The sequence below is a fragment of the Danio rerio genome, chromosome 20, assembly GCF_052040795.2.
Source record: "Danio rerio strain M-AB ecotype USA chromosome 20, GRCz13ab, whole genome shotgun sequence".
Classification (NCBI taxonomy): Eukaryota; Metazoa; Chordata; class Actinopteri; order Cypriniformes; family Danionidae; genus Danio; species Danio rerio.
In genome coordinates, this window is record NC_141040.1 from 3,910,001 (window position 1) to 3,925,452 (window position 15,452).

Below are 15,452 nucleotides of genomic sequence, written 5' to 3' on the forward strand. Positions count from 1 at the left end.
ACTTTTTCTTACATTTTACGGGTGATAACAGACAAACAGACGTTTCGGCACAAAGCCTTCCTCAGTGTTACAGTTCCTCAGTACGAAGTAATTGAGTGCAAATCATTACCTTCTTTTGAATAATATTAACGATCAGATTAACGCACCAAACCAAAGAAGTAACTAAAAAAAACTGCAAGCGCGCAGGACAAACTTCAATAACTCTGCACACGTGATATCTTTAAAATCTAAACACGAACTTGTATTTTAAATATGTGATTAGCCTGTATTGTTTATCTTAAATTTCTATATGCAAAACCATGTGATCTGAGTGACATATGTGTTTATTTATCATAATTTGTAATGTAAAAGTTGAAAGGGATGTGTTTTCTGCTAAAGTTGAGCTGAAATTAGATCAACAATCGCTTTGTGTGTCAGCGAGTGAGTAAACGCATTAAATACACTGTTATATTAACTGATACATGATCAATAGTGGCTCATTCGGTGCAGTGTGTTCACATATGAAGTAAACCATACTGGAGTTTTCTTGAATCTCATTGCAGCTGGAGTCCGGTATCCCAGCGGGAACGCAACATCATAAGACGTTTAATATTATGTTAGATTTAGGTTGTGACATCAGGTGACCAAAATTCAATGTCTAGCCAGCGACTAAAGACAACATTGATATCAAATGACATTGATATTTGGTTGATTTTAGCTTGTGTTGGAAAGTGACTAAAATCCAATGTCAAGCCAACATCTTAGGGTGCTTTCACTCTAGCACTTTTGGTCCGCATCTGGGTTCGTTTGACGTCATAGTACAGTATGTTTAGCTAGTGTGAACGTGTCTTCTGAACTCGGGTGCGCACCCGTGAACAGTACCGGAGTCCGTCTGAAAGAGGTGGTCTGGGGTACAGTTCATGCAAACTCTGGTACGGTTCAAATCAGGGAAGTGAACCGCCAACTGTGCAACAAACTATAATTTTCATAACGTTCGTCCGTGTGTGTGTGTGTGTGTGTGTGTGTGTGTGTGTGTCTTTGTCACATTTCACACCTTGGTGACACGTTTGGGAGCCAGGGCAAACACAGTGATACATTGGATGTCTGCTTGTCTCCTCAACAAACAGCTTCTGCAGACTCTGTGTGATGTTCTGAATGTTGATAATATTTTTGCGGCAGATGGACACGAGTCGCTTTCTGTATGTCCAAAATCAACAGCTTCAGTTAAAGCAGAATGACAACAATGTGCGGACATCTTTCCATTTGGGCGCTTGCTGTCGTGACTCTCAGCTAGCAATGGCTGTAAACAAAACAGCAGCTCGATGACGCAAGCGGGGTTCAGAAGGAAAAAAGACAGTATAAACACTTGAATAATAATCGAACTTGAGTATGGCCCAGGCAAATTAACCAAGTGTGAAAGCACCCTTAAACCAACGTCATATTGACGTCTTTTGTCAGGTATGGCAACCAAAATCTAACCTCTGATAGACATCATAGTGGTAACATCCACACAATGTTAAGCTATAACATCATTACGTGTTGATATTTGGTTGATTTTAGGTTGGACTTTGGAGATTGACGTCAACCTGATGTTGGGTTCTGATGGGTTAATCCTATTTTCATTTCCAAACAAAAATGCAACATCCCCCCTGACAATGAAGTACAACATCAATCTGATGTCTTGTTGATGTCTTGGTTTACAAGTGGGACTAAAGATATTTTTAGTATGGGGCTGATGAAACGATCTGTATTATTTATTATTGGAAAACTTGTCGAGCTAAGTTGGTCATGTGAAGCATGTCTTAGCGAATCAAATAGCAGCTTTTGGTCTCTTTCCCAGCATACTGCCATTGTGGGAGTAGTCATGATTTTAGGCTTATCAATTCAGGCTTGCCTTCAATAAGTTTTAAATGCGACTACAACTTTGACTTGATTTCGCATGCTTCTTCCAAGCCACATGCACAGCAAACTTGGATGAGCCTATTTACTATGTATCATATCCAAGTGAATTAAGTCGGAGGTACTAACACACTAGCACAAATACAAAACCATTACAATCAATAACTTTAAGTATAAAAAGTAGCGACGCGGTGGCGCAGTAGGTAGTTCAGTCACCTCACAGCAAGAAGGTCACTGGTTCATGCCTCGGCTGGGTCAGTTGGCATTTCTGTGTGGAGTTTGCATGTTCTTCCTGCGTTTGCTCCGGTTTCCTCCGGGTGCTCCGGTTTCCCCTACAATCCAAAGACATGCAGCACGGGTGAATTGGGTAGGCTAAATTGTCCGTAGTGTTTGAGTGTGTGTGGATGTTTCCCAGAGATGGGTTGCAGCTGGAAAGGCATCTGCTGCGTAAAATTGTGCCAGTTCATTCTGCTGTGGCGACCCTGGATTAATAAAGAGACTAAGCCGAAAAGAAAATGAATGAATGAATGTTTGGTTTCTGTAAATCTACAACATACCTTCTGTTCCACAGAGGAAAGTCATAAAGGTTTGTAACAGCATGAAGATCTATGGATAGTAACAGGATTGAGTCTATCTTCTGATGTTATCAGGTAAAGGGAACGGGCAAAATAAACCTGCTGTGGAGATTTTTATCTAACATTTTGGTGGGAAGATGTTGCCGCAGCCGTACATTTGCGGACAGAATCTAATATTTGTCAACACAGTTTGATGCTGTGGGGATGGAATTTCTCCAAGTTGTTGTACCATCATCTCTCTGGTATCCTGTGGCAGTGATAAATGTCTAATCGCAGAGGAAGTGATGGGAAAAACACAGCCTTTCTGCTCTCTCTCACTGCTATCAAAGTCACAGTTTTCGCTAAACATGAGAGTATGACAGAGTTCTGGGGTCAGTCGTCCTCTCGATGGCTTGGCAGTTTAAACAGTTTCATTAGCGAAGCTTGGTAAAATCTCTGAAGACCAAATCCGATGCCCAGCATCTCTTTTGCTGTCTCAAAAAACTGTCTCGCAAGATGTCTGAATTTAAAATGGGTGCTAATGTCAAAAATGTATTGTACACTGTAAAACTGGTTGTGACTTTAACGGTAAAGAACTACCACAAAATACTACTGCAGGCTGTAGAAATGTAGATGTAAAGGAGGCCAGCTAGTGTGTGCTGTGCAGGTAAACCTCACTCCTCTGTCCTCTAAAGGTGATCTAGCGATAGACACTAGAGGCCATGGTTTTTAGCCTCCGTGTTAGAGCAACCGACTCCCATGCGGAAGGCATCTCTCATTCTCCCGCGGTAGATGCTCTGTTTAATTGTTTTCTTGCTAGTGAAATGCTCAGTTTTTCCACTTACACTTACTTCACATCATGTAAATAGCAAATGCGCAATGGCGCAACGCAACTGCCTCTTAAAGGAAATGGGAGATGAGACTCTGATTGGTTTATTCTCAAAACACAACTATAACTCATAAAGAAAATAAGCTCAATCCTTTTAGACCATGCGCCACAGCGCAAAGCAAATTTTTCCATCCTTATATTAGCAAAAGTGGATTCTGACACGCTCTGAATGCGTTTGCGCCCTGCGCTTTGCACTTTGCGCATGGATCATCAAAATAGAGCCCCTTAAGTAACATAAAAGTTTCACTAGGCACTTTTTTTCTATCACAAGGTGTAAATTATTGGCGGATTGTTGGCAGATGTTCAACTATTGTGACTTTGACTTGATGAGCAGATAAGACGCAGATGTTACAGAGGATGGAGGCAATGATTGACAAGGACTTCATTACTAAAGCATTGTTATTTTTCAGATATTTTCACATTTTCTGAAATTTTATTAAAAATATGGGTCCCACTTTATATTGTGGTCATAACTAATATGTACTTACACAGGAATTAATAGTTTGTTACAATGTACTTATTATGTAAATATGTATTTACTGTGTACTTATGCTTGATTAAATACATGTATGTATTTACATCTGTAAATAACTTTTGTAACTACATTTGTAAATACACTGTTGACCATCCCTTACACCTTAACCCACCCTTAAACCTACCCACACCACCAAACCTGTCCATAACCCAACCTCTTTCCCAACTCAAAAGCACCACAAGTGTTCTCAAATACATTATAAACACAGTAAGTACATTGTGTTTATTTTTTGATGTAAGTACATAGTAGTTAAGGACACTTAATATAAAGTGGGACCAAAATATGAATTGATGTTTTCTTTAAACTTTAATTATATTGCTTTATTCAAATTATTTTTTAAAAGATGTTGTCAAATAAAACATTTTTCTAGAGTCATCCAGCATAATTATGTGGCTCAAGAGTATCAGTACAGGGACCACTTTGGCACTGGTATCGTTTTAAAAGTGTTGATTTAGCACAGGTATCCAAATAACCCCAAACGATACTCAACCCTTCTGAATGTAAGCGCCTATTCATCTAATAAACATTTGAATATGAATAAATATGAATTTTTGGCCACATTTTTGTATTTTTCTATCAACAATATTGATAAATAGGTCAGAGCGTGCACAATTATGGTTTTCACTCGCGTTACAAGCACATTTTGAAGCCATATACAAAGATATTTATGTTAATAAAATTAAGACTTAATTTTAATTGATAAAAATGAGGTAGTTTTGTTAAAAAATGTGTGCTGAAAATGATTAACGTCACTTTCTGTTCCCCCTCAGACAATGAGTGGACGTTTTTGCCCTCATCAAGCAATCAAAACAGACGCAGTTCTCAGTCTGGATGAGGATTCCGTTTTGTCCACCAATGAGGTGAGAGATCACACTTTTATTCATTACTGTAAATGTTATGCTCGGGTATTGTTATTTCTGTTAGTCAGTGAATGAAGACTGAACACTTTACTTGAAGAAAGCATTAATAAAACTGTCATGAAACCTTTATAAATCATCATAACACTATCACAAATATGAATGTCATGTCATTAAGTGTCTTTCGCACAGTTATGTCATTTTAAATGCAAAGGTGACATTGGCTATGTTTCCATCCACCAATTTGCATATGCACATAAAAAAGTGGTTGATGGAAATGCCAAGATGCGCATTAATTTAAAAAATGCGCATAAAAAAACATATGCACATTCCTGAGTAGGTTAAACGTTTTATTTGATAAGTAAAGATGCACGTACACTATGATGAAAACACTTTTACCGAACAAATTTCAGTATGCACATTAAAAAAGGCCATGTGATCATGTGACGGTAAAAAAGTGTGTGAGTGCACAAACCAGCAGGCTGAGCACATTGTAAAACATCTTAAATGTTGTTTTGGTCATTCTAAAATGCTGTAACCATTTCAATATTAGTTATTATATTATTATTTACCTACCGAAGAGCGTCATGAGCATCTGCGTCTGCATCTTTCGGCTTCAAATGCATTCATTGCATGTCAACATTGTCTTCTGAGGTGCAAGTCATTTATTAAATGAAGAGAAGATTCACGCAGCTTCTTTTATCGCAGCAAATTCCGTTTTTACTGTTGATATTTGGCGTCAGTTTATCAGGAAGTGCTCTCTCTGACTCGTTAGATAGAAATGCTGCTTTATTCGCACGTCTTTTAGGCAATATTTTAGTTTTGCACAGAAATTTTATTTGCATTTTTGGATGGAAACACAGCTATTATTTGAGATGTCTTTGTTAAACAACTTGACATTACCAAGACAACATGTCATAAATCTGTCATAAACATATCAGCCATGAGGCCATTATAAGTGCATCCTGAATACTATAACAGCATCATTAATCTATATTTTTTCATGACCCCAACTACAGTGGCATTAATCAAATTATGATTTGTTATTATTCAAAATGTCATTAAATATGAATGATGCCATGATGAAAATATTTAACAGACTATTGACATATTTTACTAACAAATTCAGTTTGTTCCATTTAAAATAGTGATCAGAAAAATGTTAATCTTCCTTTAATAATAGCCTTACAGCAATCTTGTTTATGACATGTTTATGACAATTTATGTTGTCCTGGTAATGTCAAGTTGCCATGAAAATGACAAAGACAAGTTATAATGTATTAGTTTCCCTACTGAAAAATCCAGCTTAAACCAGCCTAGGCTGATTGGCTGGTTTTAACTGGTTGACCAGGCTGGTTTTAGAGGGGTTTTAGCCATTTCCAGGCTGGTTTCCAGCCGTTTCCAGTCTGGTCTTAGCTAGTCAGGCTGGGAGATGACCAGCTAAAACCAGCTTGACCAGCCAAACCAGGCTGGGAGCCCAGCCAAAACCAGCTATGTCCAGCTTAAACCAGGCTGGTCAAGCTGGTTTTAGCTGGATTTAGCTGGTCATTTTCCATTTGCCTGACCAGCTAAGACCAGGCTGGAAATGGCTGGAAACCAGGCTGGAAATGCCCAAAACCTCTCTAAAAAAATGTACATTAAATAATATAATTAATTATATATGTATTATTACGAACAGAACATAATACATTTCAATGTACTGTGATTTAGATTTTAACACGTAGAAAAGTTAATGTTCATAGTTCAGCTATGTTTTTCTCAGTCACATATAAGCATTCACTCTCTCGCTTTCCTCATTTTGTCCTGTCCTTTTTCGTCTCATTATATTACCTTTGTTGTTGTTGTTCGGTGGTATTTGTGATGCTGCTTGTATTGTCCGCTGCTGGCTTATTTTGTGTTTGTACTGCATTTTGTTAATGTCAGTTCTCTGTCTTCACTTTCCCTGAGAGAAGAGATGATATTTGCACACTGCAGCATCAGCAGCCTGCTGGGCTCATTTTTAATTGCTCTCAGCTGTATAATCTAATCAGACAATGATATGTGCTAGACAAAGAGGAAGACGTAGATTTAGAAAAAGAGACTCTGAAATAAAAAATAAAAAAAACATGTAAACTGGTGTCTGTCTCGTAATTCTAGTGAGTAACAGGCCTAAGTAATTCTCAATAAATGCTTCAATTTTTATTTGGTTTAATATTTTAGGTTTCTCCTATAAAAGCTGATTGTATAGTTATAATGGTCACACTTTACAATAAGGTTCATTAGTTAATGTTAAGTAATGCATTTACTAACATGTACAAACAGTGAACAATACATTTACTACAGTATTTAGTCATGCTAATAAACGTTAGTTGATGAAAATACAGTAGTTCATTGTTAGTTCATGTTAACTCATGGTGCATTACCTAATGTTAACAAGAATGGACTTGAATGTTAATAATGCATTAGTAAATGTTCAATTATGATTAATAAATGCTGTACAAGTGTTGTTCATGATTAGTTCATGTTAGTAAATGCATTAACTAATGAACCTTGTTGTAAAGTGTTACCATTATAATTTATGTAATGTATATGTATCAAAATTAATTGACTGCACTAAAAACACAAACATTATTAATCATTATTAAAATTGAATTTTAAGTTTATTTCTATAACAATATGATGTATATATATATATATATATATATATATATATATATATATATATATATATATATATATATATATATATATATATATATATGTATGTTAGTTATATGTTAGTGCTGTCAATCGATAAAAAAAAATTAACTAATTAATCACACTTTTTTTTTTTTAATCACGATTAATCACATTTAAAAGACTGAAACTTATAATTTTGGTTATTCAAATGTAAAATTTATGTAAACGCAAGACAAAATCTTTTTTTTAAATTCAAAATATAATTGTTTGTTAGAATTTTTGTTTAACTTGTAACACAGATTTCTTTATGTAAACAACATAACCCACAATAAACCATCAAGATCCTGGCTTGACAGCAATATTTATTACAGAAAATAAAACACAGGCATGTTAATGCCATTTGAATTTCAAAACAATCAATGCCAAAAAAGACTAAATTGATTTCCAAGTTGGATTTTAAGTTGACTGCAAAAAAATCCCAAAATACAGGCATTACAGACATGGAAAATGGAAAATTATAATAACAATAAGTATTGAATACAAACAATTGCACTCATTGTAAAGTTGTGTTGCTGTGAGTTGACAACATTAATTATAAAGTAGAAACAATTTTGCTTTGTCCTCCTTTACATTTATCTAGTTGCTAAGACAGTCCAGTCTGTTGACATAATCGGGGGACAATGTGGACCTTTTGTTTTGAATGATGTGAGCGGAGAGTGCAATGCAATCTCATGGCAATTTGTAACTTTTTGATTTAGTGGCTACGGACAACGACGTTTATGCAGGTTTGTTGCTAAGAAACGCACACGCGCGCACACACACAGACCAGGGCTGTATACACCAACCCAGTGGAATTGAAAGGAAACGAACAAGATGCAGTATAAATGGCACCTTTGTTGAAAAATCTACTTTTCAAGCTGTTTGGACAGACATGTGTGTAGGTATAGTGTATAGACCGTTATATTGGGGTGATATAAACCCACCCAGTCCTTTTTTTTCAATTTAACAACATAAAAATGGTGGATTAGTTCGAGCGGTTTTCATAGCGACCGAAACTTGACGTAGCAGTGCTGTCCCCCCGCACACCACTATTCATTGATAGGTGCGCATCACCATATCCTCAGTTTGTCGTTTCACGTCCGCCATTTTCAGCGTGTAAGTCAAAGCGATGTCACTTAGGAACACTCTTGCTCTATTTTTAGATGTAAGGCTCGTTGAGCTCAACACAAGACCAACATTCACCACATGATCGGTCTCATCAGCATCATTGTTTGTAACTTTAGGTAGGTTTGCAAATGTGTACTTTTCATTGCACCGACCTTACACTTCAGCCGTTTGTATTTCTGAACGATCATTTATTTAAAAAAATTATTTTATTTTAAAAATTACCGTATTCTCTTGTTACATCTCGATCACTTGAGCGCCAAAATTTAACCCACAGGCTAGCAAAATGAGTAAAAACTCCCAACGAATAGATGCGCAACCCATTTGTCAACAAATCAGGTAAATCCAGCATGAATGTGCAAGAAAAAGATCAACTGCTGTACATCGCAAATGATGGCGGCTGTTCACATATCGTGTCATTTCCAACCGCAAGATCATTAGTTATAAGCAGGGCCAGACAGAATCTGCGGACATTTTTTGCAATTTCTGCAGAGAATTTTGGTAAAAATCTGCGGATTTCTGCTAAATTATTTTGGGAGTATCCAGCGGAGTATCATAACTAAAACCTTAATATATTAAATAAAAAGTAATAGATTACTAAATAAAAACTGAATAAATTTAGATTTACATATTTACTCAAGTAAATAAACAGATTTAATAATGGGCTAAAAATTTGCAGAAATATGCAAAATTCTGCGGAAAATCTGCGGAATTCTGCGCCTGCAGATTCCATGTGGGCATAGTTATAATGAAGGCGTAAGCAGTACGATGCTCTTGCGTATTCCAGTCATACCTAGTTGAACTTAACTTTTTGGAATGCCACATCGCGAGTCACGAAACAAAAAGCTTCATATTTTGTATGAAATGTAATTACGGTAGACTAATTATCCCAGACAAACACAGAACACCCAGACACTGCAGTGCTTTTTAATTTTCTCCATAAATAAAACTTGTACCAGAGTGAAACAAAGTTATGTCAGCTTGACATCCTCTGAGAAAAATGGGTTCCCTCAGCCTGATCTCACGAGGAAACGTAAGTATTATACAGTTTGTCAGTTTAGTGGCTGATTCGAACGAATTCGTAGGAGTTCAGTCGTACAAAAATGTACGATTTATGTACGAACTTAACTTTTCGGAATGCCACATCGCGAGTCACGTAACAAGAAGCTTCATATTTTGTATGAAATGTAATTACGGTAGACTAATTATCCCAGACAAACACAGAACACCCAAACACTGCAGTGCTTTTTAATTTTCCCCATAAATAAAACTTGTACCAGAGTGAAACAAAGTTATGTCAGCTTGACATCCTCTGAGAAAAATGGGTTCCCTCAGCCTGATCTCACGAGGAAACATAAGTATTATACGTTTTGTCAGTTTAGTGGCTGATTCGAACAAATTCGTAGGAGTTCAGTTGTACAAAAATGTACGATTTTAAAAAGGAGGCATGGCACCTAACCCCACCCCTAACTCCAACCGTCATTGGGTGATGAGCAAATCGTACTAAATTGTACGAATTAGATCGTACGAATTCATACGAATTAGCCACTAAACCAAAAAGTTACGAATTGCCGTGAGATTACATTGGTTCCTTAGCAATCTACATACAAGTTAATGTTTAGATTTCAAAAAGTTTTACAAATATGTCATATGTACATGCAAAAAATATTTTAAAATTTATCAAAAATTGTATAAATATAATTACGAATATGACTCGTTTTCGAAATGTGCACTGCTGTAGCTGTAGCTTTTTTCTGAGGTGGTACTTGGTGAAAAAAAGTAAACCACTGGTTTAGGGAAATACTCTTTCAGAGATTTAGATGCATGCTGTAGTTTAGTGTTTCAAAGGCCTGAAAGAGAATCCTGTCTTCCAGCAAATTGGCCGAATCTGGAGTAATTATTGTTTAAAGGATTATAAATGTGTAGTTAACAACTATCATTGCTGGAGCAGCGATATGCAAATCTGTGTGGCTGCGGTGCCAGTTGAGAAAACATGTCTGCACCATCTGGCATCGACGTTTCAGGCGGTGTAAAGAAGTCTGGGATTTATTTATTCTCAGAACAGACAGGGCGATGTGACGATTATGGTGTTGCCCACCTAGGTTTGATTATGGCAAAGATGATCCAAGGGGCAGGACGGATTTGTTGCCAAGAGAGATAATTCTCTCTTTGCATTTTTGCCGGGTTTGAGGGTGTTGTCTGGTTAAAAACAAAAGAAGCACATTTTTGGCCAGCGTTCCTGGCAAAGTATGTAGGAATATGAAGCTCGTTTGTGAATTCCTAGGCAGGGGTTTGTGGGAATTAATCTTGTTATGGAATGTGCTGTTAATGTACTGAGGATGGACTGAAATATTTCGTTGATCCTCTTTAATGCTGCAGTTTTATATACTTATTTTTTTGCATGAAACGAAATGTAATGGTGGAATTATAAAATAAATAGTTGTAATGCTTGTCTAAATGAGGAATTACAAGCAAAAAAGTACATTAAAAAGCTATATTAATTTACACTCACCGGCCACTTTATTAGGTACACCTGTCCAACTGCTCGTTAACGCTGTTTTTAATCATAGTCAAGACAATCTGCTGCAGTTCAAACTGAGCATCTCCCACTCTTCACACACTGATAGCTACACCGCAGGAGAAATGCCAGCACAGGCTTCCAGCATCCGTAGTTTCAGGTGCTGCACGTCTTGTATCTTCACACCACAGACAACAAAGATAGTGGGGCCATTCTTCATCAATGGAAACCTCAAGGCCACTGGATATTTTAAAATGCTACATGATGATGTGTTTCCCTCTGTATGCACTGAAGCTGGCACGTTCCCTGAGTTTTTCCAGCAAGATGGTGCACCACCACATTATGGGTGTCAGGTCCGAGCATCCCTAGATGAAGAGTTTCCTGCAAAGTGGACTGGACGTCGTGGGCCAGTTGAATGGCCCCCCAAGGTCTCCCGATCTGATCCCCTTAGACTTTTATCTTTGGGATCGTCTGCAATTGTGTAGGTGTCTCCCAATCTGATCCCTTAAGACTTTTATCTTTGGGGTCATCTGCTGTTGTCTATGGTGTGAAGATACAAGATGTGCAGCACCTGAAACTACGGATACCGGAAGCCTGTGCTGGCATTTCTTCTGCGGTGCTGCTATCAGTGTGTGAAGACCCTGCTGAAAGATCCAGCTTAAACCAGCCTAGGCTGGTTGGCTGGTTTTAGCTGGTTGACCAGCCTGGTTTTAAAGGGGTTTTGGCTATTTCCAGGCTGGTTTCCAGCCATTTCCAGCCTGGTCTTAGCTGGTCAGGCTGGAAAATGACCAGCTGAATCCAGCCAAAACCAGCTTGACCAGCCTGGTTTAAGCTGGACATAGCTGGTTTTGGCTGGACTCCTTGCCTGGCTAGGCTGGTCAAGCTGGTTTTACCTGGTCATCTCCCAGCCTGATCAGCTAAGACCAGGCTGGAAATGGCTGGAAACCAGCCTGGAAATGGCCAAAACCCCTCTAAAACCAGGCTGGTCAACCAGCTAAAACCAGCCAACCAGCCTAGGCTGGTTTAAGCTGGATTTTTCAGCAGGGTCTTCACACAAATGGCCACCATGGTCACCACCCATCTTGAAATGTTTTCCCCCTCACATATACTAATGTGCCACAAACAGGACGTTAGTATCATCAACCATTCCCATTTTATTAAGGTGTATCCATATAAATGACCCAGGATAGTGCTTTTGAACCATAGGTAAGTACTAGAATTAATTTGCTGTGGTAATTTGTTGCTAAGGTTATACAACAATATTGTATAATAACTCACTTTCCCTGCTGCAAATAACATTTTAATAAGATTTACATTCATTAATTTTATTTTCGGCTTAGTCCCTTTATTATTCTGGGGTCACCACAGCGGAATGAACCACCAACTTATCCAGCATATGTTTTTTAGGCAGCGGATGCCCTTCCATCTCTGGGAAACATCCATACACACTCATTCACACTCATACACTACGGACAATTTAGTTCACCCAATCCCCCTGTACTGCATGTCTTTGGACTTGTGGGAGGAAACAAGTAGTAGGAGTAAGATTTTTTTTTACTGCAAATTTTGTTTAATTTGGTGTGTTATTTGCCTTTTTTTCTACCTAATAATTTGCTATTAAAACTAATTATTATTAGTTTATTAGTTATTATTTTCATCAGTGTTTCCATCATTACTTTAAGTGTCTCAGTGAGAATTTCCCCAATCGGAAAAGCAAGAAAAGCTTCTAATTTCTTAAATTCATTGCATATGTTTGAAACCTGCGATTCATAATTCAGCACGCTGATGTTTTATTAACTGCCCCCAGTACATCTTTACGTCTGCCTGGCCAGAATATCCACTTAACTTTTATAGCTGTACAAGATTACAGAACCAGAGTGCAAAAAAGTTTAACGAGTCTCGGTTTCGGCGAGAAAGCTCTTGTGGCTTTAGACACATCCAGCAACATTTGGAGAGATGCCTCCGCTCGTTTTGCGTGGTAATCTGACCCAGTAATTGCCCTTTAAGCGTTTGAGAGGGTTTTAATTGAAAAGTGCTGAGAATGTGAGAATCCGGCATATTTAGCAGTAGTTTCATTTTTTAAGACTGTGGCTCCACAGAATTGATAATTGCATTGCTTCGACTCATTAACTGGCTTATTAAAATGGGAAATGTAATGTTGAGGTTTTTTTTTTTCTTTTTTCTGTGAGCCAAGCATCATTAGACTGCAGGCACATGTGTAGCATAACAGCGGCACGGCAGAGCCCACGGGTTATGATGCCTGTGCTGCAGTTAATGGCCTGAAGAATTGACCAGAAAGGGTAATAATTGTTATTGTACAATGACAGAGTAATATAAATTACAGCATCGATCTAGTGCTTGCATGCGCAGGTGAATTTGTGTCTTCATCCTGTTGTATATTTATATTGGAATCACCCTTTATTGCCGACTTATGACTTTTCCCTCAATAAAGTATTGTTGCTGCTGCTGCTTGTTCAAACTACTTATAAAATTAATAATAAAATTATATAATAAAATTATTTAAAACAACACAATTCTTGAGGGTGGCATGGTGGCTCAGTGGTTAGAACTGTCACCTCACAACAAGGAGGTCACTGGTTCAAGTGGCGATTCTGTGTGGAGTTTGCATGTTCCTCCCGGCGCTCCGGTTTCCCTCACAGTCCAAAGATATACAGTATAGGTGAATTGAATAAACTAAATTGGCCGTAGTGTGTTTGTGAATGAGAGTGTAAGGGTGTTTCCCAGTGATGGGTTGCAGCTGGAAGGGCATCCGCTGTGTAAAACATATGCTGGATAAGTTGGCAGTTCCTTCCCCTGCGATGAAACCTGATTAATAACGATGTGACGGGATCTCGTGCTTTGGGGCGGGTGATTTTAACGTAACCGATTTTTGTCTTAATCACTTAGGTCTATAAAAATATTATTTAAAAAAAGAAAATTATAAGAAAAAATATTAAATAATTAAAATTTTATATTTTTTATAATTAAAAATATTATTAAGAAAAAAAGCACAAGAAAGAACACCACTTTCAAAGAGAAACTTGTTTTATAAATGGGCTTTTATTTTAGACAGTTACATAAGATTTTTTTTAGTTACAAAAAAATTAGGGTTAGCCTACTAGGAAAATTTATGTTGGATTGGGATCTGAGTGGTATTGGTTTACCGGCGAGTGTGATCATAAAATTAATGGAGCACGCAAGTAAAAAACGTAAGTATTTTACGTTTTGTCAGTTTAGTGGCTAATTCGTACGAATTCAGTCGTATGAAAATGTACAGTTTTAAAAAGGAACCCCAACCCCTAACCCCAACCGTCATTGGATGATGAGCAAATCGTACTAAACAGTACGAATTAGATCGTACAAATTCATACGAATTAGCCACTAAATCAAAAAGTTACGAATTGCCGTGAGATTGCGTTGGTATATCAGTTCAGTATGTTCACTATGTTAAATAACTGCCCCTTGCTAGTCATGTCTTTCTTGTGTTAGACCATTTTGTGCTGTGCCGCGCAGCACTGCAGCACTGCAGCACTGCATTTGGTCACGTTCATTCACTCGCGCAATATCAGTAGCCACATCTGTATTTCTGATTCCCTACACAGATTCGGCATGTGGTTCAAATTGGTTGTGAAAATGTGTTGCATTTATCAACAGAAATTTTAAAAATACCAACATCAGAAAAATTTAATTGTCAATTGAATATTAAGTGAAAATGAACTACAATAATGGAAAAAAAACCTGTAAGCTGTTAATTACCTCAAAAAAGTAGTGTATTCCTACATGTGATGTGTGGAACGCTTCAGAAATCTGCATAGTTTAAAATACCCTAAACCTGCAGCTGCGCATTGAACACTCGCTTTGACATACAGCCTTTGGGGTTGTTCTAAATGATTGCTAGGCAATTAGTTAAACTCATTTGTGAGCCTTGATCGTGAATCGCTGTTCTCCTCGGACCAAGCAGCCGTGACTTCACATGCCATTCATCTTTCCCTCTCACTCAGATCCATAATCAAGGTCTGGTACGCATAATGAATGGAGCGAATTTCAGTGTGTCGCCTACGATGCATTGCCGGAACGATGCACGTAATTCCTTAAGGCCACATTATTTGCATGATGTCATAAATCTGGCTTTGAGTCTGTGACTAATGCGGCGATTAATCTATTATAACATTAAGGGGGGACGTTTGCAACCTTTTCCTCTGATTTGAGGGTTCATTTTTTTGTGATATGTGCACATGCTGACTTTGACAGAGAGGGACGACTGTTCTCATCCCATACTAGTCAGATGTGTTGATGCTGAAGCATGTCTGAATGCACTCAATTCCAAGGCTAAATAAAGAGCTGAGTTAGAAAAAGCTCTCATTGGCTCTTTTGATGATTTATCTGACTGGAAGGGAGC

At 37.7% G+C, this 15,452-nt stretch overlaps 1 protein-coding gene across 1 annotated transcript in view; it reads left to right on the plus strand.

Moving 5' to 3' along the window:
• LOC101885478 (exostosin-1) overlaps positions 1 to 15,452 on the plus strand; it is a 440,935-nt gene that overhangs the window by 410,162 nt on the left and 15,321 nt on the right. Inside the window, exon 9 of the mRNA XM_087297961.1 lies at positions 4,627 to 4,716. Coding sequence (XP_087154087.1) covers positions 4,627 to 4,716 — 90 coding nt within the window. The remainder of the gene's footprint in view (positions 1 to 4,626; positions 4,717 to 15,452) is intronic.